The 20,949-nt window shown below is 41.4% G+C and overlaps 3 protein-coding genes across 8 annotated transcripts; 1 reads left to right on the forward strand and 2 right to left on the reverse strand.

The window, feature by feature from the left end:
- Positions 1–183: 183 nt before the first annotated feature.
- On the reverse strand, positions 184–14,726 carry LOC148392014 (glucocorticoid modulatory element-binding protein 1-like). Of its 5 annotated transcripts, XM_088387396.1 has the most exons (11): positions 8,476–14,724; positions 8,135–8,291; positions 6,648–6,779; positions 4,492–4,550; positions 4,250–4,371; positions 4,049–4,152; positions 3,323–3,507; positions 2,603–2,728; positions 1,587–1,724; positions 1,335–1,457; positions 184–1,211 (listed from the first exon to the last, which is right to left on the reverse strand). In XM_088387396.1, exons 3-11 carry the CDS (start codon positions 6,731–6,733, stop codon positions 781–783), a joined length of 1,374 nt encoding a protein of 457 aa, XP_088243522.1. In that variant the 5' UTR covers positions 6,734–6,779; positions 8,135–8,291; positions 8,476–14,724; the 3' UTR covers positions 184–780. The 5 variants fall into 5 exon arrangements, with proteins under 5 accessions (XP_088243522.1, XP_088243524.1, XP_088243523.1 ...); XM_088387398.1 differs by having other exon boundaries at positions 1,344–1,457; positions 8,135–14,726; XM_088387397.1 differs by having other exon boundaries at positions 6,648–6,741; positions 8,135–14,725.
- Positions 8,562–18,270, forward strand: LOC148392015 (discoidin, CUB and LCCL domain-containing protein 1). Of its 2 annotated transcripts, none has more exons than XM_088387390.1 (15): positions 8,562–8,968; positions 11,309–11,530; positions 12,413–12,550; positions 13,310–13,361; positions 13,436–13,508; positions 13,853–13,986; positions 14,059–14,096; positions 14,237–14,410; positions 15,155–15,267; positions 15,350–15,521; positions 15,589–15,675; positions 15,753–15,846; positions 16,103–16,140; positions 16,208–16,318; positions 16,958–18,270. In XM_088387390.1, exons 1-15 carry the CDS (start codon positions 8,698–8,700, stop codon positions 17,350–17,352), a joined length of 2,112 nt encoding a protein of 703 aa, XP_088243516.1. In that variant the 5' UTR covers positions 8,562–8,697; the 3' UTR covers positions 17,353–18,270. The 2 variants fall into 2 exon arrangements, with proteins under 2 accessions (XP_088243516.1, XP_088243517.1); XM_088387391.1 differs by having other exon boundaries at positions 8,772–8,968; positions 16,211–16,318.
- LOC148392016 (uncharacterized) lies at positions 17,225–20,661 on the reverse strand. The gene is made up of 3 exons (XM_088387394.1): positions 20,466–20,661; positions 20,202–20,391; positions 17,225–19,813 (listed from the first exon to the last, which is right to left on the reverse strand). Exons 1-3 carry the CDS (start codon positions 20,493–20,495, stop codon positions 18,594–18,596), a joined length of 1,440 nt encoding a protein of 479 aa, XP_088243520.1. The 5' UTR covers positions 20,496–20,661; the 3' UTR covers positions 17,225–18,593.
- Between the last annotated feature and the right edge of the window lie 288 nt (positions 20,662–20,949).

The raw sequence follows: 20,949 nt of genomic DNA on the forward strand, positions 1-20,949 counted from the left end.
GGTGTTTTTTTTAATTCGGGGCTCCAGCGCAACCTAGTTGTCATGGTAACGGAAGCCATTCCTGTCATATCCGCAACAAATTCGCCTCATTTGAATGAGACGGGGCAACCCTCTCAAATGAATTCATTTAAGCAAGACCCGAAATAGGCTATGTCAATAAAAATGCCTCATGTCTCCACTGACTGCGGTTTGAAATAGAGATTTATTTAAGTGTGTTCATTGATGTCATAATGCAGGGTCATCTTTGTATGGAATGGCCTCTTTTGTAAATAAGAAAGAAAGTAACTCATAGGCTTAGATTAAAGCAATTACGGTTGTTCCAAGTATGATTGCCAAGATGTGTGTTCTCCAGTCAAACGATTGTTGTTGTTGTTGTCGTCGTCGCTGTATCTCAAAAGGTACGCTATTTATTAAAAGACCCACAAAAACTGTTTGAACTGGGGCTGAAAATAAAAACAACCGTGAGATTATCATGTGATTTCTCGGATTCGTCAGCAACTTAATGCCTTAATATAAGCCTGAGTGAGATGTTCAGTCTGTGTTTTAAAAAATGGTACCATATAAACCTCAACACTTAATACTACAATGACTCACAAAACGTAATTTCAATTACAAACATCGTAAGAAATGTTTCATTTTTGCTTCCTATCCCCATCTACTTTTACCACAAGGGAAGACAATCACCAAAGACTAACTCTGAACGTAGTGGCAAAGACACGCACGTTTACAAAGTACTCTTTCACTACAAGTTGCCTTTGAATTTGGGAATGGTGTCCCATTTCATTTAGGTTTCAGGTTTTTGAAGCCTTTTCTCCCCAAAGCCAGCAAACTCTCACCTCCCTCTACTAGCTCTTCACTTCCTAACTGAGGCTGAAGCGGGCACGCCCTTTGTCCAAGACCCTGCTTTAGTTCTTGTCCCGCTCTATGGGCTCTCGCCTGTTTCCCCGACTCACAGAGCGCCCGCGTCCTCTCGTCCCTCCTGGCGGCCCCCCCTCGCGGCCCGCTAGGAGTGGGGAAGTGAGTGGCGTTTTGAGGATTTGAGTACGGCGAATCGGGTAAACCCGTGAGCGAGAGAGGCTGGACTACTGTGTTGGTGAGGGTGGGCGACAGCTGGTGACGTTGGGGTCGAAGGTGTTTGGGGGATGCGTGTTTGTGGTATGTGTTTTTAATACACATTTGCTTCCTCCGCTCCTTCGACTGCTCCTCCAGCTCTACACGGGACACAGAATAGAAAGTCTGGGTGTCCCACAAAAAAGATGTTTACTCCATCTTAACTCGGTCCTCTCTTCTCTGTACTTTGTTGACGCCAGTGGTTGCATCGCCGTAAAGTTTACCTTCCTCACCGTAAGCGGCTTCGTTGTCGTCGTCTTCCTTCTGGCTACGTCGCTGCTCCAAGGCTTGCTTCACTGAGTCTAAAAGCCCAAACATCTCGCAAAGGGAATTCAAGATGATGACATCTGGAACAAAAACAAATGCTTTGTGACTTGAATGTCTGAAGCTCGAGAGATCTTGTGCATGAAAGATTTGTTTGATCAATATTCCATTCAGAGATTTTCTTTTTTTTTTTTTCCACTGTGTGGACTCACCAGTCTCCTGTAGAGCAGCTTTGTCGCTGCGAAGCTCCACTCCTTTCAAAGTGGCCAATAAGTGAGCTTGAAGACCGGACAGGACCTCCTCCATCAGCCCAAATTCAGCCACACCCTTCCATAAGTTTAATACGCCATCTAAGCACAAACAAATTTGAGGCAGACAAACATTTGAGTTTCATGATGTGTGGCAATGGGATTATTTTCTTTGGTAGGGGTGTTCCCAAAAAAAATACAAACCCAACTGGTGATTAAGTCATTATACGCTTCTTAAGAGGGACGGGTGAAAATATGGGAAATAATTCTCAGAAAAAAAATACCCAAGTGGAAAATGGGGGGAGGGGGCACCCATCTAGCTGCGGTACGGAATAAAGGGTGTTTCCATTAGGTCTATTAATAGGAGATCTGAACCATTAAAAAAAAAAAGATAAAATCAATACATACAATAATATAACTTGTGCTACGAGAGTAAATAAGCGACTGTGTGATTTAAAATAACCCACAACCCCATTGCAATGTCTAAAGGCATCAGTGGTAACATTTTGGGGCTCTAAGAGGATATCAATAGGTGCTTGAGCAGACTGACTTCATGTGTGACACTTTTTGAACTCAATTAATTGCCTGATATAACTGCAATGTGCTTGTTCTTAATCTACTGACTTCCAATATTGTCGAGCGTTAATTATTCAATTTTTCCCACTCTCCAGTCACAAAGCTTTAGTTAGGTTGCAAACTTCTTTTAGTAGTGAAGTTTTCTTCAATGTAGCTTACATGTCACATTCAGGGCATCTCATTGATCCTTTGTTTCCTCCCAGAAGGATGGACACACTTAAAAATATACATTCCTGACTTGACTAACAAATATTGCTCTGAATTCTAAAGTAGACACAATTTTAGCTGCTTGCTCGGCAGATATAAAAAGCATCTTTTCTTCCAGCTCTAAAAGGGAAAAGTGGAGATAACTTGCATTTAGATTCTAGCTTGACTCAAATAAAAAAAAAGTGCATTTTATTTACCGGGCATGTCACTCCTCTTCCTCTTTGCATGTCCATTGGCTGTGGTGACGTGTGTGGAGCTCCACTCGCCCCCAAATTTATCTTCCAGGGCTTCCGCCAAGTCAGCTGCATCATGGAGAGACTCTCCTGAAAAGAGAGAGAGAGAGGGTTAGGGTTAGGGTTAGGGGGGGGTTAACCAAAATGAGAGATACAATCTGAGACAAGTGATTAATTTATTCATAAGCATATACTTGTATGTTGGTTGGCAATGTCAAAATGTTATTTCATTTTTTTTATGATAGTGACACTTGGAAACTGAAATAAAAATAATTCCTTTTGCTTTGGAAAAATATAGTCTTTGACTGAAAAGGAAGCTGGATGGCAGAAAATGTTGATCTCACTGCCAACTTTATAACCTCAGGGGCATTTGGTTTGAGGTTCCTTTATAATAGTTATAAGGTGTGGGGAAAGACTAATGCACCAATCCAATTATTTTTTTGGTAGCTTTCAAAGCATTTCATTATCTTGGTAGACAGATAAATGAAATCCTGGGGGGTTCCGCAAACATGGAACAACAACACGCCAAAGGGGGAGACATGAGCGATAGAATGCAGCAAACTGAAAGTGGCCAACTACCAGGGCAGTGTTCCGTTTACGTTACAAAATATATATGTATTTTTTTTTTTTAATGGTAATTTTGCACAGCCTGCTACTGAGTCATAGTGTTTGGTTATGGTGTACCTGTCAAGGGAGGCACCTGCCCTCCAAGAGACTCCAGAGCCAGAGATGAGGGATTGGGCTGCACGGACGTCCCAAGGGGAAGTTGCGAGCTGTTGATCAGCATGTCAAATTTAGTGCTGCGGCACGTGTTGCTGCACACCGTATCATGCTGGTAGAAGTCGATCTGGCCAGAGTCCATCATTTTCCTGCATGAAAAAGAAGCGGGTTGTATCAAATACTGTTATTGGTTTCAGCCTGAGATCCCAGTATTTGCTCAAACAAAGACCTCTGTAGGATAAAAGACAAAAACAACAGATATTGCCTCTGAGTCTGTATATTGACTCGCGTGTTTTCAAATACTGAGACGAAACATGAGCAAGTTGGTGAAGATTACGATCAGTCAATGACAGGAAACACGCAGACGGACAAAAATGAAATTAACAGTCAGGTTTACGGTCACAGATTGAGAATTGAAGCCTCACCATGCAAGTAAACAACTTCATGTCCAACTAACGTCATTCTTTTCCCCTTTTCAAAATCAAATGTGCCACTTTTCTTATTATCGCTTTAAGGTTTTATCATTTCCATCAATTCGATGAGATTAATCTTTGTCTCATCAGACCACAAAACATTTCCCCAGAATTTATAAGTCTTGTCTGTTATATTACACAATCTGTCCCTACAAAGGCATGAAAAAAAAAAAAAGCTGAGACAGAAAAGTTTTAAAAATAAATGAATTAAGTCTACCTGAGCATAACCCCGCCTAGTCTGATGGCCCTTTTCCAGTCCTTCAGGGTGGCTTTACCCGCCAGGTGTACAAACTGCTTAGGACTGATAAGCTGGTCATTAAACTGTGAAAACAAGTCAACAGTGTGCGCTTATAAACAAACAAGCAAAGACAGACACGACGTGAATTAAAAAAAAAAAAAAAAAAACAATTCCACTTACTTTGACACATCTAACATTGATTCCAGGGCACACAAACTTCTTGAAGAGTAAAACTGCTCTACTTTCTCCACAAGTGATTGGATAGCCATATTCCACACTTTCACCCTCAGATTTATTATCATCTACAAAGATAGTGTCAAAAAATATTAAAAAAGCCTGTTGATATTTTTCTATCTGTGCAAAAATCAGTTTCGTGTATTTTATTAATGACTTCACATAGATGTAGGCTAAATAGTTCTTACCATGTTGAGTCTCGATGGCCAAGACAGTGCTGCTTGTATCTGCAATATCATAATTTCCCCTGCAGAGGGCAACAAAATATGACGTGAAAAAAATAGTCCATACTCAAGTACAGTTAGTTAGGCTGGTTGGCCTTCAACAAATTGCAATTTTGCATCATAAGGCAGAGATTCTCGGTTCGAATCTCAGTCCCGAGGTCTCCTATGTGGAGTTCCCATTCCATGCGAATGAAAACTCAGAATTTTCCATCTACATTCCAAAAACCAGTCTTTCTCAAAATGCAACGTTAACTCTGGAAGTGTTTACATTATTAAGTGATCACTTGTACAACATTCCTAGGAAATAACAAAGTCCCACAATTGGTGAACTATTTTTAAAAGAGGCCCACAGGTCATTCATGTGTTGGTGACCCTTGCTCTAAATTTTTCATCAGAGTGGATGTAAGTTAAAGTCCTCATTTATTATTTATTTACTTATTTGTTTATTATTTTTTATTTGTTTTGTTTACATGTCAATCACACCGATGGTGGTGTGCTGGAATATTGCACGATATTGGTAGTCGTGTCCAAAATTTTGCCTTTGTCATACACGGAGGTTAGGTCCAGAAGTATTTGAGGTTTTTTTTTTTTTTTTTTTTTTAATTTATTTCAGGCAAAGGATTTTGAAATTAAGGTTATATTTATGATCAAGCTTATTTGTTCAAGTGAGTTTACGACGGTCCTGACATACGACATTCAAGGCCAAGATTGGCTCATTGTTTTTTCTACAAATATTTGCTGTAGTTATACAAATATTTACTGTAATCATGACATTTCCAGGTTACAAACAGCACACAATGAACTAGTTAACACTGTGCAACAGTAGGTCGGTGCAAGAAGTCATGCACAGTTACTGCCATATGTTTACATTTGATACTTTTACATATAATCAAACTTAACCAATGAAAATTGCTTTTGAATCCAGGTTCAAGAATCATTAAAGCAGCCTGGACAAAAATAAGTTAGCCTTAACTGTTTTTTGTTGCACACCATTTGGAGGCAATCACTAGTCATATAAAAACTTTCAAGGAGATTTCTACACATATCAGCAATTTTTTTTTGCAGAGCAAACTGCTCCAGTTTCCTCATGTTTGAAGGGTGCTTTCTCCAGAGTTTCAGCTCCTTCCATAAATGTTCAATTGGATATTAAATATTCACATCAGTCACTTCGGAAAACTCTGATGTGTTATTAGTCAGTCTTGAGTGTTTTTAGCTGTGTGTTTTGGGTCATTACACTGTTGCAAGATCCATGACCTGTGTCTAAAAGCAAGCTTTGCAACACTGGACAGGACATTTTTCTCGAGTACACCTCGATAGTTTTGAGATTTTATTGTACCTAGCACAGATTTAAGACATCCTGTGCCAGAGGTAGCAAAGCAGCCTCAGAACAGAACAGAACTTCTCCATGTTTCACAAAGCGTTCTTATCCTTGCATCCTTTATTTTTGTATCTGTGAACAAAGAGCTGATGTGCCTTGCCAAACCGTTCCAATTTTTGTTTCAATTTCCAGTTGACTACGAGTACTTAATTCTTGAGTAGTCACCGATACCAAGTACCGATACCACTCACACTTTTGATACACAAGATTTCCTGCAAAGAACATTCACGGATTATTATTCTAAACAAAAACCTATAAATCCCAATATAAATAAATCCTTAAATTTACATGAAATTCATGATTTTCTACTCTCCTAATTTCTATTTCCTGTTGATAAAATGGTCACAAGTACCAATACCTTTAAATAGAGCTTGTATCAGTACTGATACCTGGTATGGGTAAAGGCCCATTCTATTTCTTTTTTAAAATAATTCTTCTGAACCCCAAAGCCAGTGTCTGATTTTCATTTTATATCTATATATATATATATATATTTTTTTTTATATTCTATATTAAATCATATGAGATCTTATTTTTATGTACTAACCGATTCAAGTTATTTCTGCGTGAGTTTTTCTTTCATGAACACAAGAGTACCAACAATTTAGTCCACGTGTACAATAGAGTCAGGTTTATATTGCTACCTATTATATAACATTTATGAGACTGGTGAATCTAGTAAAATGGATGTCAAGTGTGTGTTGTCATAAGTGGTGTCTATGGCAACGTCCATAGTATTTACCCATGCAAGACAGGCTGCAGGTGCAGGATGACTTGAGCCTTATGGTTGTTGCCACTGGACCCCCCTTCCTCTTCCTTCTCCATCATGAGATCCCCTGCAGACACAATGACCTCAACACCCCTCCTCACAGAGCTGCACGCACAGAGACCCAGCCACGCATGTTAACAGCAGGATCTAGACCAAATAAACGCACACACGCACAGACGCTATCTTCACGCACGCACACACAAAAACACATGAAAGCCTCTACCCCAAGCCGTGACATCTGACATGCAACCACCATAAAAAAATAAATAAAAATGAATGCATGACAAAGGGCTTAAAAAGGAATAATCCACACATAAAATGGTCACGGTCCAAAACAAGCCTATACATTAAGGTAATGCACACATGAGGAGATGAATACATTATAATCTGTGCTTTTAACAATGGAACAACAACATGCAATCAACAGGTGAAGGCAACCTGTCATATATATTTATATAGCCATATTGGTCCCTTAAAATTGTTCAAATTGAATGCCACTCGCCTCACAATTAGGCTGTGTGATATGAAAATATAATGACAATGGTGAGTAATAATTACATCATAATGACAGTTATCAAATATTGATTAAACCTTTAATAAGTGGGAGGAGTCATAATGTATTGCACTTTGTGGGGTTAAACGGGATCAAGCAGAGCAACAACATAGATTTTCATAATGGCAATCAAGGACCTCTGTCATATTTTATAAGGTCAAATGTGTTTAGCTTTATCTACTTGAGATCTAGGAATATACAAACGGGATACAAATGAGGCAAATAATGATATACAAATATACCAATAATTAAAAAGTAATTATTTGTAGTTATCATACGAGAAGCATTTGAACCAATGTCCCCAGATCAGGGATTGGACTCGAGTAGGTCTGGATGGATGTTATACAGTAGCAAGGAAATGCAATATATTATTGTAATTGTATTATAATTTGAATCAGGGAAGTTCATCACCAAAATACTCATCTGAGTTGAGAGTTTGGGGGATCCTTTTGTTCACTATGGTCAAAAAAACTATTGTGTAAAGAAAAATATGCTCTTATTCTTAAGACTTACAACTGACAGCGTTCATTTTGTTATAATTTGCACAACACATTATGTCAGTCGTGCACAAATATGAATGCACAAAGAGGTCATTACTAACCGTCTATGAAAAAATATTTGTTGCCAAATGCAAGAGCTCCAACATAGCAACACTAGCAAGTAGCGAGAGCTTGAGCCGCGTTGCGTGCTTCCCTCACACTCCTTCACCCACTCAAAGTGACGTCTGCAAGCGCGGAGTCACGCACAGCCCCGGCACGCACGTTCTCCAACAAGCGCACAAACCCACTTGATCTACACACAAGCGCGCATACGCATTCGAACCAAAGCAAAAAAAACAACAACAACAACACAAAACCCTAAACCAGCACCTGCTACTTTGAGTCAACATTGTCATAGTTTGACTTACCGTTGTTGAGCAGGGCACGGATCTCCTCATCCTCCGCCGGCCAGAGGGGTAGGAGAGCATGCGCCGTGACGCGTCCACGCTCCCCGCACTGAAGGCAGCCTTTGCCTGAGAAGCATCTGTCCCGCTGTCACGACAAGCGGCGCGTTCGCACGCGATGCTGTGTAAATCGGTCAAATTACTCTTATGTGCGAGGGCGCTGCTTGATTGGCACGCCTCTCAGCCCATTGCGGACTACGCAAGACACGCAACGTACACACGCACACATGGTACTCTAAAAAGCAAACATTATAAATGTTCAAATATCACTCGTGTAGATTCTCCTCCTTTGTTTTGCAACGTACCTCAAGAGGAGACGTGCTTTTGTCAAAGGGTGACGGGGGGCGTATACGTGGAGAGTTCTAACATGTCAACAGCTTCAATTAATCGTGAAAAAAAGGTAGTAGATCCGAGTTCAGCGTTACCTTCCCTGTAAACAAAGGTAAATCGTTAACAACAGCACGTAAACCGACCTCAGATCAGTATAGCCTAGAGCCCGCCCCTTGGAATGGAATGCGGGCGATAGGATGATTGACAGCACAAACGGACCAATCGCAAGTCAGGTGAGCGCCTCGTGGCCAATAGTAAACACCCAGTACTTTCTACTCCAACTTTTCCTCAGTGGGGAGAGCAGAACACATTCAAGAGCCTTCAGGGGCTCGCACTTTATTTGCCTGCACGGAGCTGTGGAAATCATGAGAACAAAATGCGAAAACATCCGAGATGCGCTGAAATCACTTTTAGTTGGATACTGCCTTGCATTTTGCGCTCTTTCCAAGCACGTCCACGGCCAAGAGGGTAAGTTAGGAATACTCGTTAATTACTGGTCTCGGGGCTTTTATTCTATACGTTTGCAAACTGCATAACATGTTAAAACAATGTGAATACGATAATAATTGTTTCTGCTCAAACTCACAGCCAGACTGTAAAACTATTTTTGATACACATTACATTTAGTCTTATCTTCTGTTCTCCAATCTCATCCCACTGTCACGTCAAAGATGGCTTTTTATCAGTCGGGTAGGTTGAGTTTACATTATTAGTGATTTATTACACTTTTACATGCTGTTCTCAGTTTTTGGGGGGGTTGATCACGTGTGACACATTCTTTACATACTCTTCCCTTCATGTTTACCTGCAGCTATGAGTTTACCTTTCCCACAGGTTCTCCCAACCGTCGCGACTCATGAGTGCAATCAATTTGTTATTTTTCTCTGTCTCCTTGTGGCTTTTGTTTCCTCGCAGCGGCTGATGATTAACTACATAGTCACTTTATAATTGTTGGGGAACATACAGAGAGCATTGAGGTGGAAAATAATATTTCCACTCTAGTGACTGTGACTATTTACACAAGTCATTGATTTATGACAGAGATTACATTTGTGCGTAAATCACAATACACTGCAGTCTATGACAGCAGTCTGAAAAGTCATTGTCCTACATCACATTATCTGACTGCGGAATGATATATTGCTGTCTGAAAACGCACACGGGTGGCCTCTCCTGTGTCTGTGTGAAATTTAATGGTGTTGGGTCAATATTTGCAGTATCTCTGTGTAAAAAAAGGCTTTTTTACTGCCAATGAAAGTTGACATTTTAATTCCACTTCAATTTTTTTTGTTATTACAATACAATGACACAATGTCTTGTTCAGTATTCCGCAACGTAGGGATTTTTGAGGGATAAAAGAAAGATGACTAAAACATTAGACAGGGTAAGGCAGTGCAAGTCCTACAGGTGACCATCACTTCTACTTGTGCGGACCTGCCAGCAAAGCACTTGAGGAAAATATCCCCAAATTAATCTATTTCTCTGCAACCATTCTTAACAAATTCCCCAAAAGGTCAAATCAGGATAAAATAAGCTCATTTTTTGTTTTTATAGGGGCAAGGGGAAATTATTTAACCATAGGACTGCTCAGTAAAGTATAACCCTTCCACCGGAAAGTGACACATTTCGGGTCGGTTGCCCACGGTTACTGAATGTCGCTGCGGCATTTCCAGGAAATCCTTAGGGGGGCTTGAAGAGCCGCAAAAACAGAAAAACAGAGGAAGAGCTGTGTCAAAGTTGGGGGCTGGTGTGGTGAGCACACAAGGTTATCCTGCAGTTTGGACTCAACAAATCTTAAGCTCCCTTATAAGGAAGACCACGACGAAGGAAGAAGCTCAGACGGTGACCGGTTCATTTTTAATCTTTTGATCATTCCTGGACCATTTAACTTATTACGGGCGCCCCCACAAAACCCACCTCTGTGTTTTCACTACGGGAAATTGCTCACTTGTTTACTGTGGCCCACTGATGGGTTAGATAATCTAAATATTAGTGTTGCAGTCCGGTTCATGTCGCAGAAGCAGATGTTGGAAATTATGAATCAGCGTGGGGGAAATGGAATTAAAGTCGTTTAAAAAAGGGGGCTGAACTTTTTTAAGATAAACTAATTTGTATATTGTTTTTTTCTCAGCATTAAGATTGCAATTTGATATGAGATCATTTTTTTCAAGGTCCTATTTTTAACAAGCAACTTAATTAATTAAAATTAATCTATATTACGCTCAATATGTTATGTAATGTTTTCATCTAAAATAAAGGCTTCCTGACAGACCCCCCAAAAAATTGAAAATTGTTATCCTGCTCTATCCTCTGCTTTCTTCATAAATCAACCACTTAAGATTTGACCACTAAAACCACTTTGAATGTTCAGAATGCAAGTAAAAAAAACTCACACACTACAATGGGTATAAAAAGTCAAATTGCTGGTTATGTGACCTAAAAATTATACCAAGATAAACATCAAAAATACCCTTAAAAGCAAAAATAGGTCATAGGTTATCTTAATTGTGGAAAAAAAATCTTAATAAATTGGTTTGATTTTTTTAAATTTACAAAAAGCTGTCATTTTGAAGAGGGGTGTGTAGACTTTGTATACACTAACCAGTCTTATGACATGTGCGTGTTCCGAGGTGGCTTTTATTAGTCTTCATACCAGACGGGAAGTGGTAGCAATGCAGAAGTGTGAAAATCTTCTGCTTCTCACAGCTGCTTTAGAATAGTGACATTTACAAATGCACTTATTAAAACAGCAGACTATTTCTTTCCTGTTTTTGACTTAATGAAAGATCTTTATTTGTACCGCCTCAGGTGATGGCTGCGGACATACACACCTGGGCACAGAATCCGGCACGTTGGCCTCCCAGAACTACCCGGGTACATATCCCAGTCACACCTGGTGCAAGTGGAAGCTTCGTGTCCCAGAAGGGCGCACGCTACGACTTCTTTTTGGGGATTTTGACATCGAAAGTAGTCCCAATTGCAGTAACGGCTCTCTTGTCATCACAGATAAAAATGGGCATCCAAGCCTCGGTAAGAAATTTCACTGGCCGCGTCATTTCACAATTTTATCCCATTTTTCTCTTTCCTATTCAATTGTAGACTTTCCCCGTGCCAATACACTCAGGGCATGTCAATTCAGTGACACATTGATTTAACACGTTAACTCAGAGAACACATAGTTGTGCCTTGAAGGTGTAGAAATTTGGCTCTGGACCAAAAGGACGATTGAGAAATTGATGCGAGGATTGCATTCCCGATTGTGTTTGTTACTGGATACCGGAGTACCTGAGTCATGATTGTAATGTTCTTTTTCTCTCTGCCGGGTTACTGTTCCTACAAGCAGTGACAGCTCTACATCTCTTTAATATTAATCTTACAAATGTTGTGCAACGAGTGAATTCGCTGACGCCTCATTGAGTTCTGTACTCGCACAAAAGGACCAGTGCAAAAAAAAAAAAAGCGCTGATGCATTATTACTACCATTGGAAAAAGCAATCGTGTGTATTGGCTTTTGATCATCAATACCCCAAATTATCCCAAAAGTTATGGAGATCAAGCAAAAAGTCAAAATTGGAACGTCAAGCCATTATCTTGCCAGAATTGCTCAGTTTGATTGTATTTTATTTTTTCTTTACCTTTGTCGGATTTTTACGATGACAATACAGAATGAGCCACCAATGGCAATGAGGAAAAGTTCAACGGAAACCAATCAAAAAATTGAATTAAATAAATAAATTGCTTGTCACACTCAAGCAATACAATTAAATTAATATTAATTACACACGTCACAAGCATATGCTAACAACAACAGCATGCGTCGGGATGCATTTTGGCTTCTGACGAGCATGAAAAAAAATTATTGAAATTTTCCAACATTTTGATCCTTTCCGTTCTCTCTCTGCATGTTCTCAGGCCCTGTGTGTGGTAGACTTAACGCATCACAAAAGAATATAACACTTACAAGCAATGAAGTAACGATAACCTTCAAGTCCAAGTCACATCTGTCTGGACGAGGCTTTTTGCTATCCTACGCCACGGACCTTTACCCAGGTATGCCCCGATTCCCCGTCGCCCGTCCACTAAGATGCTTCTTCTGCTACATGTGTGCAAAACCTTGGCTGGTATATTGTGTACAAAAAATTATTTTATGTGTGTGTGCAGTTGTGTGTGCATGTGTGTTGTCTCAACTGATCGGCATTCAGCCTCAGCCGCCATCAGTGCTCGATGTGTTTGCTGGGAAAGCTTCTCAGGATGAATACCGGGAGGCCACTAGTGTTGTTCAATGAGCTTTGATTCTTCTCCTCTTACAACACCAGGAGCATCAACGGTCACGTGACGTCATCTACATGACGTATCGTTTATAAGGGGACATCTCGTGATGTTAGAAGAAGAAAAAAAAAAAGATAGAGACTTTGTTTTGTTTTTCCTGCATCATGTGACCGGTCTGAACAGGAGTCTATACTTAGTCTCCCCGGATGAGGTCATCGGGACCTCGCTGCGTGTATCGCAGTTTCCTGTCTTCCCGTAGCTTGTTTGTGAAATCTCGCCATGTCTGGCCGCACAAACCGCCCGTCTGTTAGCTGAGATCACACGAGAGCCAGTCGCCGAGCTCGTCAGTCAGCGTAACAAAGGCTTTGCTCATCTCGGCACTGATGAGCGCTCATCCCCTAATATAGCAACACTTGCAACACACTGGGCTATCTCATGTTGTAAAAAAAAGGGGGGGGGGGGTCTTATATAAGAGTTTTAATACATAGTCACGTCTTCCTCTAAATCCCACTATGCATTATTTCGTCTCCCTTGTTGCAGATATCATCTCTTGTTTACAACGGGGGTCTCATTTTAGCTCGCCACATGTGAGGTTGGTGAACAATGCAAGCTTCTCATTTTCTTAAAAGAGTTCCAAGAGTTGTTTAAATTTCTTATGGTTTTCAGAGTTTACTGCCCTGCCGGCTGTAAAAATGTGACAGGAGACATTTGGGGAGGTCCCGAGCAAGGCTACCGAGATGTAAGTAAATAGCATTTACAAGTCAACTTGGTTAGCCATATTCGATAATACTTTTTATCCTAGATCGATACCAATACGACTGATACCGATACCAAGCACTGATACTATAAAAGCGAGAAACATCTGAGAAAATTAAAGACCTACATATCCCAATATAAATGTTTTCCTTGAAATTACAAGACGTGAACAGCATTTTCCGATTCTTTTAATTTCTAATTTTTGATGATAAAACAGCCACATGTTTGAGTTTTTCTCCTCATTTAAATTATTGTCATATAAAAGTCAGATTCAGTTGACCAATCAAAAGGAGTCCATGTTTGTAATTTTCTTCTTTTCTGCCACAGACGTCGGTGCTGTGTAAGTCTGCCGTGCACGCCGGAGCAACGTCTGACAGTCTCGGAGGTCGCGTGAGCGTCAGCCGTGGGAGGAGCCTCACACGCTACGAGTCTACCTTTTCGAATGGGATCTTTTCCAAAACGTCCGTGACATTGTTCATCACTGCCTACGTCAAATTCGTTATTTTTGAATGTTGACTTTTATCTTTGGATAGGGGGTCGTTATCTGAAAAGAAGCTGGTGTTCGTTCAAGGTATAACCGGATGCCCTCAAGTCACATATTTTCACTCTGAAGTGTGCTACAGTTTGTAAATATTATTTCCTGGCTGTTTACAAAACATTTCAGCGCATCGTAATGAACGACTTCCATCCTTTCTCCTGATTGCTCAACAGAATGCAACAACATCCTGGCGGTGTACGGTTCAAACGCCTCATCTTTTGCGGACAAACTGTCCTGGTCTAGCAGAAAGGTGCATTCTGGACACGAGGGGCTCGCCTGGACCGCAGATTGGAACGATCCGTCGCCCTGGGTGGAGCTTGGACTCACTGATAAAAGCTCTATCACAGGTAGGTTTGAGTAAAATAAACCTTTAGCTAGTTAGTTAATATGAAAGCTTATATAACTAACTCTGTATATTTGGAACAATTCCATGACAGTACATTAGTGCAAAGTTATTCAATTAAATGAATAATAAAAATGGCCAAATTATGTATTCACACGCAAATAAGAAAGAAGGATTAGCATGGTAATCAATTATTGGTTTTGTTTGGGTTTGAAATCAAAATGATCACTTAGTAACAACAGAACATTCATTTCTCTCAGTATTTCCAACTTCTAAATAATCTTGAACACAGAAGTTAGTTAGTTAGTTAGTTAGTTAGTTAGTAGCTGACATACAAGTTAGTTAGTTAGTTAGTTAGTTAGTTAGTTAGTTAGTTAGTTAGTTAGTTACTGACATACTAGTTAGTTGCTGACATACTAGTTAGTTGCTGACATACTAGTTAGTTGCTGACATACTAGTTAGTTGCTGACATACTAGTTAGTTGCTGACATACTAGTTAGTTAGTTAGTTAGTTAGTTAGTTAGTTAGTTAGTTAGTTAGTTAGTTAGTTAGTTAGTTAGTTAGTTAGTTAGTTAGTTAGTTAGTTAGTTAGTTAGTTAGTTAGTTAGTTAGTTAGTTAGTTTGTTTGTTTGTTTGTTTGTTTGTTTGTTTGTTTGTTTGTTTGTTAATAGCCGACAGACGAGTTAGTTAGTCGTGTAACTGACAATGCAAAGTGATACAACATTGTTCCATTACTCTTTTTTTTCAGGGGTAATCACAACGGCATCGGACGAGAACCACATCAATGCTTACACGCTGCTTTTTAGCAGAGACAGAACAAACTGGAAGGTTTACAAAGACGCTGTCAGCAAAGAAGGAAAGGTTGGTTGGATTTGAGACAACATTTGATGATGTGGTTGTAGAGAAACTACCAGTTATGGCATCTCTCCCTATCTGCGATGAGGTGTTTGAGGCTTTTGCCGACGGTCAAGCGAGAGTGCTCAACAGCCTGTATCCTCCCGCTGTGGCTCGCTTCATCCGTGTGCGGCCTCAGCGCTACCATGGTCGACCTTCAGCTCGAGTCCAAATCCTGGGCTGCCCCGTCAAAGTCACGCCAAGGTCTCGCTCACCCGACGGTACGTAAAGTCTTTTTCGAACTTCCCTTGTTATTCATCGACTGACTTTTTTTTTTTTATCCAACAGAATCGACTTTCAGCAAAGCTAACGAAGCGACTCCAAACACATCTCCCACACCCACAGAGGGTCCCATTTTAGTGGCTTCCAAGCAGAGTGAGTGCACATATATTTGGAATCTTTGTTACGTGCTTTATAGCATGAACTCAAATGACTTACGACTGGCTGTGCAGGGTCCGGTCAACCAGTCATCATCGCAGTGGGAGTGGTCTTGGGACTAATCACGTGCTTCGGGTGTTTGTTGGCTGGAGTCTGGTGGAAGAGAAGGTTCGTTACATTAAATTTTCTTAGGTGATGGTTTTTAATAAACTCAAATGCGGAGAGTTCACCAGAAAGAAGTTTTTTAATCACTAAATAATACCAAACACACAAAAACAATTGGTCCATAAACAGTAATCATGGGAAAAAAATGTTAATTGACTAATGCAAAATTTTTTGGGAGATTATTCGATTAAATCGATAGAATAATCGATTCTAAAATTATTTGATACTGACAGTCCTACGTTTCTTCTTTTCCCTGCAGGAAAAAGGCTTCCCAAATAAAATACTCGGTGCCAACAAGTAAGTCTGCTTCTTCCCTCAACTTGATGCCAGTGTTGTTTATTTTGCTAACCGTGACTGTGTTCAGCAGGTTGCCAGAGTTTCCAAATCAAGACTCTACCGTGCCCACCATCAGAGCTCATCTCGTACCCTCTTGAGCGAAATATCCACGACGCCCTACCGAGCCCCCCGCTCAATGGTCAGAATGATATCCGTGATACATTTGTCCATGCTGCTCATGTATATTCAGTCCTTTTCGGTCGTCCGTCTTTCTAGTGGTCTCCTTCATTTTTCCTGTCACGCAGAGGGGGGGGGGGGGTCTTCTCAGCTTTCTCCATGGGTTGTCCATTCTTTGCCCCATCACCCAGTCACTGTGTAAACATTCCGTTCTTTGGCCCGTGAAGCCTCTCTGAAAAGGGACCCTTTAATTGGCGCACGATAAAGGCCGCTTAGCCCAAGCTCTCCTGCCTTCCACCAGCCCCCCCGCCCCCTTAGAGGGCCCCTTCTTTTGAGACTGATAAACAGGACGGAGGGGCGACACTAAGACAAAGCGGCGACCGGCACAGCCTGTCTAATTAAATCTGTGCGTTGGAGGAGACAGAAGACCAGGCTAAAACCGTATTTCCACTCATTCTAGCCGATGATTGACTAAACTGCTAGGGGAAAAAACAAACATGATCAATTATCACAAAACATTTTAAATTCGGTGAGAAAAAAAAAAAGTAATCCCTTGAGAAATAGCATTATACATCGGCGTATGATTTTCGAGCAGAAGCAAGATGGAATACAAACAATCTGTTTTGACTATGTTAAATAAAGTTGTTGGGTTTTTTTTTAGACTATGCACAGCCTGCTACTGGACAGAAGGTGGGCTCTACATTCCGGCCCTCCTCAGATGAGGGCTACACCATCCCATTCACATTCAGCCACTACAACCCATCTGGCAACATGCCGGAGTATGCGGAGCCACTTCCACCGGAACCCGAATACGCCACACCTTTCGGCGAGCAGGAGTGCGCACCCTCAGCAGGGGGCACTCACTGCAACGCAGGCGGGCAACAGACGTCATCTATCGGACCCCCGGGGAACTACGACTGTCCCTCGCACAGGATGCTCGACAACGGCTACTGCACCCCCGCCCTCCATGCCAATACACTCCGACCTTACAGCGTCGTTTACGCTGAACCGAAGTCATGTTACTCTTCATTGCAGCGGTACGAAGAACCTTTGTGAGGCCAACTTGCAAGAAGTGGGGATGGACTGTATTGCCTAAAAGTGAAATAAAGCTGACACAGCAGAATCTCCAGTGACACAAGAATCTAAAGTTGATCACAGTGATGGGGGAGCCTTTGCACACTACTGTGTGCCTGAAAAAAGAACTAAGTGTAAATCCACAATGTTGCACAAAGAGAATATGACTCCGTCAGTATCACGTTTATTATTATTGATAAAAAAAGCTGCACTTTCAGAAATTACATGGGAATAGTTTTGTATTTACATTCACCTTTTCTTCCAACTGAGATGCACTGGGAATGGCGTGGTGGCCATTCACTGTATGACACCACTAGGTGGCTCTAGTGAGCTATAAATATTGAAGAGATGTACAGGACGGTTGCTTAATAAATAGTGCTAAGTGCAACATGGTAAACATGCTTATAATAAAATATTTTACGACGCAAGAGGCACAATGGACACAAACTCTACGTTGAAAATGCTTATGGAAAACAACAAATTGTGAAACAAGTTTTTTTCAACGTTTTTAACAAGTGCACATAACTCTCCCACCCAAGAACACTGGATTTTGTTTACACAGTGTACTGAATCCCTTTTTGGGCGTGACAGTGGTATTATGAGATTTATACTAACATTAAATTAGTAATACATTTTTTTTTAATTACAGCCTGTTTTCCCTATTTTGTATTATTATATAAGGGTTGAACAGAAAGTGCCATTACTGAAGGTCATTGTAGTGTCGTTTGCAGACTAACATTTTATTTGTAAGGCACAATACTAAACAAATAAATTAATTAAAAAGCACTTTAGGATAAACTGATGTAAAAATATTCCACATAAATTAAAAACGATTTGACCAATATACGCCAATAAAGACAAATATTTAAAAATTAATAAATGCAAATAATTATATTGAAACGTTGTCTACGACTTCAAAAGAATTTAATAAATTCACTGAACTGGATTTTGCAACTTGAAGCCACCGCAACATTATGCAGTTTGAAAAATTAATTCAATGACTTTTGAGGACCACTAGAGGGAGCCCGAGTACTACTACCGCACTTTATAGTAAAATTTCCTTTCCATTAATTTCACTGGCATTTGAGTTCAAATTCTAATTGTTGTTCCAACATATAATTATGTATTCTACTGTGGAAGGTCAAGCAATAATACTGTAATTTGTGTTTTGTAACAAATATATTTTGGCAGCCATTTAGTGTGTCATACCACAAAAGCAAAACCTATTCCCCACTGTCATGGGTGACACCTTCATTTGTGCTTCCATCTTTGAGAGCCTCCTCCTCCTCCACAGAATAGTGCGCCAGAGTTTGGTGTGTGTTCCGTGAAGGCGCATCTTTGAAACGCAGGCCGCAGTCTTCACACTCGTAACTGAGCCGTGCGCTCTCTCCCTCTGTCGGGCACTTGCCGACGTTCCCACCGGGCACCGATGAAGTGTTGCCACCAGGGCTTTGAGGCATGTTCAGATTAGCAGGCGGATAAGCGCGAGGACGCCCGAGCGCCACCCTGGTGGGCCCCGCCAGTTCCGGGTCTAGACCGTGGACCGTTTGATTGTGGAAGCGGATGCCGGAGCGGTTGGAGAAAGCCTTCCCGCAGATGTTACAGACGAACGGCCGCTCGCCGGTGTGAATGCGGATGTGAATCTTGAGGGCTCCGGATTGGGTGAAGCACTTGCCGCACTGGCTGCAGCGGTAAGGTTTTTCCCCGGTGTGGATCCTCTGGTGGGCTCGGACCCCCGCCAGATGGGGGAAGCCCCTCCCACAGAAGTCGCAAGAGTACGGTCTTTCGCCAGTGTGGATCCGCCTGTGGATCTTGAGAGCGCCCGACTGACTGAATGCCTTGCCGCATTCAGAGCAGGCGTACGGCCGGGCGCCGGTATGCACGTGGAGGTGTATGCGCAGGTTGCTGTGCGAGTTGAAGGTCCGACCGCACTGTGTGCACAGGAAGCCGGAGGCCTTTTGGGCGTGCTCGGCCCGCTGATGCTGCAGTAGCTGCGAGGGTCTGGAGAAGGACGCAGAGCAGTGCATGCAGGGGTGCGACAATGGAGCCGTCGACGGGCGACCGCGCTCCTCAGGCCTGCGTTGATGCAGACAGGACTGCAAAGACGCCAGGCAGGAAAAGGAAGGTTGCGGGTACGGCAAACACGTGCTGATAGGGCAGTGGTGGTGGTGGAAGTGGTGGTGCGTGTGACAGAAGGGAGAGCAAGGGAACATGGACGAGAACTGGTTCAAAGAAGACTGTTCGGAGGGAAGAGTTTCAGGGTTGGGCCTGTTCTCAGATGAACCCCCAGGTCCAGGGCAACTGTCAGGTGGGAGAGGATCACTGGTGCTGGTGGAGGATGCATTTGGCTCTTTTAGAGCCTCCAAAGAATGTGGAAGCGAGGACGAGGCTTGTCTGGGAGAGGAGTACGGGCAGCCGGGGCAGGTGCAGACATGGCGCATGTCTAGCACACATGACAGGCAAAGGGTTATATTTGTTTTTTTTTTTATTATTATATGTGATGGATGATGATGATGATAGGGTGGGTCAGTACATGGCCCATTGACTAGACAACATGGTGACTAGAAAATAATTTGTGACAGTAGTCTTTAAACCTCAGTTTCAAGGTATGGACAAAATAAATATATTCATGAAATGTACAATTTTAGTCGATCTTCCTGACGCAATTATTCACATAGTCAACTCGCTTCCTGATTGGCTACGAGTGCCACGTGACAATTGTTTTAATAATCAAGATGTAATATTGTAAGGCTTACATCTTGATTATTAAAACAATTGGGAGCTTATCAAGAGATGCAAATCACGCTTATGATTCAAATAAAAACACCTACGGTCTTTTGTTGTGTTTTTCCTCAGCGACGCCTCGGTTTTGTCGTGCATCGATCGGGCTTGTTTGAGCGTGTCTCCTCCTAACATGCTCCACACGTTCATGATGTCGGGCTGCTCCTTCGCGGAGCTCCCAGATGACATCAGGAGGTCCCCAATGAACTGGTGCATCTCCATCCAATTGCTATGGTCAAGCTGGATGGTGCAGCACGGAATAAAATGAGTGACACTAACTAGCTTCTTGCTATGGTGAGGAGAAAAGTACTTACATTGTCGCCACGCTTGTCTTTGTCCATCATTTCACACAAACACGACTGAATTCAAATCGTCTGCTATAAGATGTACAAGAAACGCGATGAATGAATGACACCGAATATCATTTTATGGTATTATGTTTGTATGATCAATAATGGCTGGTTAGCATGTCACGTTTCAGGGGTTTTGGACATGTGACCGGAAGTTAAATACAATTTGGTGACACGACAGCAACGCACGTTATTAATAAACACTTTCATAATATAGCTTGAATAATACATTCGTATTGTGTAATGCTAATAAAATAGTATTTAAACGTAGCATATTTTTTAATATCCTAAGATTTGACGTCACCAAAATATTGACAGGCGCAAAACGCAGGTCACGTGATGACGCTATAAAACAACAAAAATACGGAAAATAATTCAATATCGTTCCCGTCAAAACTGATAATTATTATCTTAGTATAATGTGACTAGTCACCATTGCTATATATTT

The sequence above is a fragment of the Syngnathus floridae genome, chromosome 10, assembly GCF_059516105.1.
Source record: "Syngnathus floridae isolate MCC-2025c chromosome 10, RoL_Sflo_1.0, whole genome shotgun sequence".
Lineage (NCBI taxonomy): Eukaryota > Metazoa > Chordata > Actinopteri > Syngnathiformes > Syngnathidae > Syngnathus > Syngnathus floridae.